Genomic DNA, 9,361 nt, shown 5'->3' with positions numbered 1-9,361 from the left:
GTCATGTTATCCTATTCCCATGTAGCGGCCATTTTGTCCAAATTCCTGACCATTAAAAATCTTCCGCATAGATCTTATATTCTTAAAGGGTTTCTCCAAAAATAGAAGATTACTACAAAATTCCCCTGTATGTATGCTATACACTCCCTATAGAGACTGCAGATCATTAGTCTTCCATAGCGACACTGCTATTGGGTTATATGACCATGTGACAAGGTCACATGACCGTAGTAGATGACATCACTGTCGATAACATGTAACCCATCACTTTCTGCAAGGGTAAAAAAAAGCAGAAGAGGTGACCCAAAAATAATACTCAGTGCAAAATTTTGAAATTTTCTCAATCTATTCGTGAAAATAAACGGCATAAAAATTGCAATGAAAACAATAAAATTACTATAAGATAAAATTTTTGAAAAATATTCCCCAAAAAATTAAAAAAAAACACAGACATCTGGTCCAAAAACCAACAGCTCTAAACATGAATAAATGGTGCAAAATTCGACCAAAACTGAAATTCAAAAATTTTTGTAAAAAAAAAAAAAGACATATGACATCATAGGTGACAAAAACAGCAACCCTATAAGATGACCCAGGTGGATCCAGAAGAAGGAAAAGCAAGACATTACAAATAACACCATCAATAAGCAAAAATTTCCATTCTGGGTCAAGGCAGATATTTTTTGCCTTCACCCCCAACCCTATCCTGACCTGTATGAAGAACTTGCTCCTTTATCCTCGATCCCTTGAAGCGTCTTGGCGGCCTCCTTGGCTGTTGGATTGGCGCTGGTTAACTTTTCTCGTTGCTGAATGACTTTAGTTTCCTCCACCACCGAAACCAAAATCTCCGGGGTGACGTTATAGGCGATGGCCACCCTTCCAGCGACATCGGCGTCGGCCATCCTCTTCTCCACAGGTGGTAAGATAGAACCCATGAAATCTTTCTTCTTCCTATCCTCAATGGGCGGGATGTAAACCGGACTTTGGATGGGTTTGGGGATCCATGGATGGTCATCTTGACGAGGGATTGGCCATGACCTGTAATCTTTCTTGTACTGGGTCTCTCGCTCTAGAGGAGCTTCGGAGGGCAGATACTCACTCCTTGGCTTGCAGCTTTGCTCGGGGGTTGCCTTCCAGGGCTTGAAATCCTGTCTGGTAACGGAACCCCTGGTAGACTCCAGTCCTCTAGAGTAGTCCCTGGATGACCTAGACTGGCCTCCATAGTAAGGCTGAGTTTCTATGGCAGCAGATCCAGGGCGTGGTTGCTGGCTCAGATGAGGTCCATCTGTCACTTCGGAATATTTTGAAAACATTAAAGGGACTGCAATGTCCCCCTTGTCTTGTTTATTCCCAAAGCGAGCGATGCAACATGCTCGGGTAACACAAGGCCAAGCCATTTTTGACAATCTTGAAGGTTCTTAGCTTCTAGTGGATGAGTATCTTCTCCTTTATTTTTGCAACTATTGCTCCTTAGGAGGTAAATTTTTTATAGATATTTCTATTGCTGGTTACCAATCAAGGATGTGAAAATTCCTTGGAAAAAAAAAATTTCTCGTCTTGCCCGGTGCAAAGTGAATTTTTTTCCCTGCTTCTAAATGGCTTCCATGGATCTCCGAGGGTCTATGGCCGGATTGCAAGGAGATGATGCCAGGGGGGGTTGTCTCATGCCTCTTCCCTTGGATTGTGAATTTTTTTATTTTTGCATCCAGTGACCTCCAGCCATAGTCGGAAGACGGAATCCGGCAAACATCTCTAAAAGGAGGGACCCCACCCACCTTGCTCTCTGCATCCCCAGATGCCAAGGAAAAGAGTGCGAGGGAGAGGGGGAGGAGAATTTAATGCTGGCAAAAGATCTCCACTATGCAGTACCTAAAATGTAATATCAAAGGCGGGAGAGGGAAAGGGGGAGGGAGGCAGTTCAACGCGTTTAACCCTTGATGGCCAGGTACACCACATCTGGCATCTGCACCAATCGCTGGAAGGCTGAAGACTGCAAGAGACGCATCTCTAGCGTGGAGGGTGCAGCACTCGTCTTGCCAATGATAATGGAGCCAATTCGATGATTACATAGCGTCTACCGTTGCATCACCAATGACAAGCTGCGGCCCTTGAAAACCAGAAGAACCCAATGCAAAAAAATTCTAGACAAAAATTCTATATTCTGTGCAGGAAACCGTATCATGCAATACTCCTCACAACCAGATGGGCTCATTTCAGCACCAGAGTCAGCGGACAGTGCCCAACACATCTCTATGATAATACAAAATATACAGTCCTCTGTTTCTAAGCTTAGGAAATTTTTTGAATTTTTTTCAAATTTCAGAATTTGAAATTGCAACACATAACTCCTAACTATCTGCTTTAGGATGGTCATTGAGGCATGACGGGGTCATCTTAAGCCCAGTATCATCGTGTTACCTTGTCAATGTGCATAGGAATTCAATGACTTGGCATTTGCAAATCTCAATTTTGTAACACAATTTGTAAACTCAATCTGTAAACAGAATTTGTAAGCACAATTTTAAAATTCCAAATTAATTTTTTTTTTATTGGCAGCAAAAGCAATTCATGGTAGAAGGAATAATAGTATTAATTTTGTAATTTTTTTTTTAATTTACGAAATTACAAAAACTCACAAAATTCAGATGAATCGTGTGCAATTTTTTTTTTTTTTATACGGATACGACAACGAACAGCTGATTTTATTGTTTTACGAGGCGTTGCATAATCCTGACGGCTGATTGGTTGCTAGGAAGTCATCATGACATGTTTACAATGAGCGGGTAAATAGTCCCTGGTGTGTAGGCTGCTTACAAAGGAATAAATCCCTTTCTTTGGACCAAATCGATTCCATTTTTCAGAGATTAAATATATTGGGTTGAATTTTGACTTTTTTTGTGCAACGGAAAAAAATTTAAGATAAAATAACTACTTCAAATAAAAAAATAAAAAAATAAAAATAATAATAATGGAATAAATGGAAAAAACATAAATAAAAAATAACTCCAAATAAAAAATAAAACAATAAAAAAATATAAAATAAATAAAAAATAATAATGGAATAAATGAAAAAAAATAAAGAAAAAATAACTACAAATAAAAAAATAAATAAAATAAATAATTAAAAAATAATAATGGAATAAATGGAAAAATAATAAAGAAACAATAACTACAAATAAAAAAAATAAAATAAATAAATAAAAAATAATAATAGAATAAATGAAAAAAAATAAAGAAAAAATAACTACAAATAAAAAAATAAATAAAAATAAAGAAAAAATAATAATGGAATAAATGGAAAAAATAATAAAAAAAGAGAAAAATAATCAAAAAGTAAACAATAAAATGGATAATAAATAGATCACATTGAAAAATAAGCAATAAAATTAATAATGATAAAACTATAAAATAATATAAATAAATAAAAATAAAATTGTATTAAAATATAAATAAATTAAAAAATAAATAGAAAAAATGTGAATAAAAAATAATAAAACAAATAGAAAAAAAATTAGAATAATAAACAGATGATTATTAATAGAAATAATATTAATTTTGAACTTAAAAAAAATATAAGATGCAAGATGAAATAAGAATTTATTTTGTATGGGAGAAAAGGTCGTAAATTTAATAAATATATATATATTAAAATAATACAAAAAATAATTCTCATAGCCTGATAACATGTCAGTTCTCTAAAAAAAAAAATATGTATAAAATAATCCAAAAAGAGTCCAAATAATAAAGAATTTATCGGAGACCTGAGATAAGATAATAATTTTGAACCATATATTAATTTACAATTTATTAGGATTATTATTAGGATTTTTTTTTTTTTCTTAAATTGGCCCCAGATATGTTTTATAAATTGGGAAGGGAAAATAGATGAAAAATTAATTGGTATTTTGCCATACAAAGGACCCTCAATTTTAAACATAAAAAAATTGCTAAATGAATTTTTTAAATTGTTTCAAAAATTTGCTTCTATTTTTATTTTGCAACATTTTCTATAGCAACTGCACTAGTAACCAACCAGATGTTTACATTGACTAGCCTGACTTAGAGCTACTCTCTGATTGGGTGTCGTGGCCAATCTTATGTTTGGAGAATTTTTATTGGGCCATGATACTAAGAGGCCTTTACGTGGAGGTGTGCACAGCCCTGACTTACAAAAAGTTGAGTTCCATGTTAGATAGAGTTTTTGCTGACCTGTATGAGGTGCCCACTCCTCCTTCCTCTTTGATCTGTCTGTTGAGTATATCGGCTGCGTCTCGTGGTCTCAGGCCTTCCATGGACCATCTTGTGGATGGAGATTTCTCCCTGTTTTGCTTTTCTCGGACCTCTTTAGAAGCGGACTGTATATCGGCCACACTGCTAAAGGTAACGGATGCCTTGACTTTGGGGACCACTAATTCTGTCGGCTCCACTTTAGGCGGTTCTTCTGCCCTTTTCTCCGGTAAGGCTACTGGTGTTTTCTTCATTTTGGCAGCACTTGAGGCTGTTGGGGCAGTGAGGCCTGGTGAAGGCTTTGGAATCCAAGGGTGGTCCCCACGACGAGGAATGGGCCAAGCTTTGAAATCTTTCTGATACTGTGTCTCCCTTGCAAAAGGAGTTTCGGATGGTTGATACTCGCTCTTGGGTTTGCAGCTAGCCTCTGGCTTTACATTCCAGGCCTTATAATCCTGACGCATGACAGAACCTGTTGGCTCTTTGCTATGTCCAGGCCCAGGTTGGTGGGACAAGTCTCTGGTAGACCCAGCACCATGATCTGTCTCTACATGGGCAGGCTGTGCCTCAATGGCAGAAGAACTAGGACGAGCTTGTGGCTGCTGAAGGTGAGCATGATGTTGCTGACCTCCTTCGGTCACCTCCGAATACTTGGTGAAGACCAACGGGACCGCAATGTCACCCTTATCCAACTGGTTCCAGAAACGGGCTATGCAGCACGCCCTGGTAATACAGGGCCATGCCATAGTCTCCACCCTGACAGTAGTAGGGAGCTACAAATGAGGGCACTCGGATCTCCCCTCCACCCACCTTGCAAGACGTAGAAATAGTAACAGTTTGCTGAGGTGCAATCCTGGAGGTTGCACGACCAAGGGTGGACTATTCTCAGTAGATGTGACAACTCCCCGAGATATGTTTTTTTGGATTTTCTTTTAAGTCATGGTGCAGATAAACCTCTTCTGGTGTTTGCCTGCTCAACGCCTTCCCCTCGTCGTATCGTCACTGCAAGGACCCCTCTGGAAGATGAAGATCCAGGACCTCCTTCCCACTTTTTTGCAAGTGTCCCTATGGCATGATGATGATGCGGGAGCTCAAGTCAATCCTGGTGGACATCCTTCCACACCCACAACCAGAGCGTGTGTGGTGTTTCCTTTGCAATCCTGGCAGTAAGACCCTGTCACAATCAGAAAGCAAGATCTCCGCAGGAAGTGGTCCCACCCACCCTGGTATCTGCATCCCAAATACTGCTGCTGCTGCTGCTGCTGCTGAGGTGGGGGCTGGAGGAGGAGAGATGCTGGGAGAGAGATGGCTCCTCCGTCGTCAGCACGCAACGCACCAACGTCTCAAATGAATGGAGAGGAGGCTGCTTGTTACTGCAGCTGGTTAACCGTTCATTGTCTGGAGGGGGGTCAGGCAGGGAGCAGATGGGTTTAATTACCCCCATTGTCACTTTCCACTTAGCCAAAGCTTTGTGGCAGGTTACACTCGGATGAAGGAGCCACCATGTCAATTATTTATGGATGAACCTTCGCTGTCTGCCGTGGAAGAGACACATCAAAGTCACAATCATTCAGATCATGACATCAAATATTCATTTTGCGCGACGGCAAAGCATAAAATTTACATTTATCGAGAAATCTGATTATTTTTGTTACACAAAGAAGACGATTTTTTTTCGTTTCTAATTTTCTTTGAATTTTTTGGAAAATTTTTGATAAAATTGTAGCAATTTCAGTTAAAGTTTCTAAAAAGGATACAATGTGGTTGTATGGTTTAGAAGGAATTTATTGGAATTTATAGATGAATGTAGGTCACCCATCCCAGCAGGACCTGTAATAGAAATCTCCACCAAAGTCAGATGTTGGAAAATGGAAGGATTGAGCATGTTGGATTCATCATGCCCGATCCCTTAAAGGAGCTAATCTGCTTCTAGAAGCAGAGGTGACCTCCACTTTATATGAATAGTGGATTTAATATCCGGGTCATATGAGACTGTGAACTATGTGACTGTGAGACAGGGATAGATGTACAGGCAGGGTTAGCTAGGGATTACCTTTATTTAGGGGGGAATGTCACTCACCCAGCTCTTTGGGGCTCTATCTGGTCGGGATCCCTGTCAGCTTGTGATATGCAGGAGCTGACTTTTTCCCATAGGAATGCATTGGCCAGCGTTGATTGGCCAAATGCCATACAGAGTACAGCATTCGGCCAATCAATGCTGGTTCTGCTGGAGGCTCATCTGTGAGGAGGTGGAGTCTAAGATCGGTCCAGAGCAGTCTCTATTCTGGTCCGATCTCAGATGTAGCAGCATTGAGCGCACAGCTCTGCTACACCTGAGATGTAGCAGAACTGGCCGTGTGCTGAGCTCTGCTACACCAGAGATGTAGCAGAGCTGAGTGTGCGCTTAGCTCTGCTACACCACAGATGCATCTCTGGTGTAGCAGAGCTCAGCGCACACTCAGATCTACAACATCTCTGGTGTAGCAGAGCTCAGCGCATACTCAGCTCTGCTACATCTCTGGTTCAGCAGAGCTCAGCGCACAGCCAGCTCTGCTACACCTGTGCGCTCAACACTGCTACATCTAAGATCAGACCACAATGGAGACTGCTTTGGACCGATTTTAGACTCCGCCTCCTCCGGCAGAACCAGCATTGATTGGCTGAATGCTGTACACTGGCCAATCAACGCTGGTCATTGCATTCCTATGGGAAAAAGTCAGCTCCCACATATCGCAAGCTGACAGGGATCCCAACGAGATAGTGGTGTAATACAGTGACTTGGGTTTGTTAGGTGCCCCCAGACATGCTTCCCCTGCTGTCTCAGTTGCTTTCCAGGGTGTTGGCATCATTTCCTGGGGTGTCATAGTGGACTTGGTGACTCTCCTGAGTTGAAGTGTGGTTTCCCCTGAAACGAAGCATTTTTCCCCATAGAATATAATGGGGTTTGACATTCGTTCAAATAGTCGAATAATATGAGGGGCTATTCGAATATCAAATCTCGATTATTTCACTGTTCGCTCATCTCTAGTCATCACCACCCCTACAGTGATGGATCCCCTGATATAGGTCAATAAATTGTATTTTGGGCACACTTGTCACTGCCATGAGCCGTATGGAGGTCAGTCCTCCCCTGTATCAGGCCTCATACTTGCAATCCACACATACAGTCTATATAATAGGGGTAGATGATGCAAATACAATATATGCACATAATTTACTGCACATATAGTTTAAGTGCCTTTTAAATGGAATCCCACCACACACAGCATAGTAACCCAGCCCCTCAGATACAAAGGTTAGGGTCACTTGAATCAAGTGGCATTTCCCCCTTCTGATTCACGAACTCCATTGATGAGAGATCATTGTTTTGTTAAAATACAGATGAGCTTTTTGGAGCAACAAGGGCGCCGCCATTACTCCAAAGAGCTTTTGCATATTGACAAAAACATCAATTTTGTCAACAGGGGTTTGATTCACAAGGGGAATACACCATTTGGTTCAGGTAACCCTAACCTATCTATTTGCAGGGCCGGGTTGGTGCTAGTGTCTGGTACAAGGGGATGGCTGTGCTATTGTAGCTTATCAGGAATTGCACATGTTTATGGGGGGAGAAGTCACTTGATATGATCAGGGTTCTTGCATTGAAGGAATTTAGTATTTTTAGTGGGATTCTGAGATATCTCTGTTTCCTAATGGATGAATATAATGTGCACCGCCCGGTCGTATCATCTCAGGAGAAAGGAACAAATCTTTGATGAATTCTCCATTGTCTATAGAGTTTATCTAGGCAGAAACTTGGTGAATCCGATCCCATAAGGATGTACAGTACTTGGTGTCGCTGTCCAGCATTGATGGTCCTGAAATATCCTATATATATCCTACACAGCAGCTATATCCTACCTACACTGGAGCCTGTAATGATCTGTATATAGTCTGTATAGTAAGGTGTATATATACTGTATATACATATATTAATAGAATGACTAATATAATGGAATAGTATAAAGAGATTTCTTCTTGCTGTCACATCCAGAGGCTAAACCTAACCTAGATTGTTACAATGTATCACTGTAAGTAAAATGTATCAGTCTGGACCACGAAGCTCACAGAGGATTGTCTAGATACAACTGGAACAAACCTTCAGCTGTGAGACATATTAGGCCTATACAAATACCAGTCCTCAGGCTCTCCTACACTATCTATGACAATGTGCATGGTGTCTTAGCGGAGAGCATGTTTATCACCAGGGTAGACCCTTTAGCTTTTAGGTTTTCTGCACCTACTACAGCCCCCATCTCCTGATATGTTACCGCAGTGCAGGAATCTCCAAGCAATGTATATGAGTATTATTATAGTATTATCTCTGATCTTCTGTATACGGCTTGTACAATTCCTTCCAGCCTCAGATTCTGAATCTTTCCTTGAGGTGCAGACTGAGGAGCCTGGAGTGTCTGGACTTCCTTAGAGCCTTGGGGTGGTTCCGAAAATGCTGATTCACTGCAACACCGCTCGTGTTATTAATAGACGTCCTGACATCTCTGGATGGAGAATATCTGGTGCAGATGGAGGTAAACTACAACTCCTATCCATCCTAGATGACACTACAACTCCTATCCATCCTAGATGACACTACAACTCCTATCCATCCTAGATGACACTACAACTCCTATCATCCTAGATGACACTACAACTCCTATCATCCTAGATGACACTACAACTCCTATCCATCCTAGATGACACTACAACTCCTATCCATCCTAGATGACACTACAACTCCTATCATCCTCGATGACACTACAACTCCTATCCATCCTAGATGACACTACAACTCCTATCATCCTAGATGACACTACAACTCCTATCATCCTAGATGACACTACAACTCCTATCATCCTAGATGACACTACAACTCCTATCATCCTAGATGACACTACAACTCCTATCATCCTAGATGACACTACAACTCCTATCATCCTAGATGACACTACAACTCCTATCATTCTAGATGACACTACAACTCCTATCATCCTAGATGACACTACAACTCCTATCCATCCTAGATGACACTACAACTCCTATCCATCCTAGATGACACTACAACTCCCATCATCCTAGATGACACTACAACTCCTAT

General features: G+C 40.7%; 1 protein-coding gene across 2 annotated transcripts in view; it reads right to left on the bottom strand.

Moving 5' to 3' along the window:
* The window catches only part of MAP6 (microtubule associated protein 6), a 30,005-nt gene extending 24,551 nt beyond the window's left edge, over positions 1–5,454 (bottom strand). The window contains exon 1 of one of the 2 annotated variants that reach the window (XM_075266267.1): positions 4,210–5,454. In XM_075266267.1, coding sequence (XP_075122368.1) covers positions 4,210–4,973 — 764 coding nt within the window. In that variant the 5' untranslated portion in view covers positions 4,974–5,454. Of the gene's footprint in view, positions 1–711; positions 1,440–4,209 lie in introns of those variants that run through there. The other variant, XM_075266268.1, reaches the window with a different exon arrangement.
* Positions 5,455–9,361: the final 3,907 nt, after the last annotated feature.

This window comes from Leptodactylus fuscus, chromosome 2 (assembly GCF_031893055.1).
Source record: "Leptodactylus fuscus isolate aLepFus1 chromosome 2, aLepFus1.hap2, whole genome shotgun sequence".
In the NCBI taxonomy this organism is placed as follows: Eukaryota; Metazoa; Chordata; class Amphibia; order Anura; family Leptodactylidae; genus Leptodactylus; species Leptodactylus fuscus.
The sequence above is the reverse complement of the archived record's forward strand: the minus strand, read 5'-3'. Positions and strand labels throughout refer to the sequence as shown.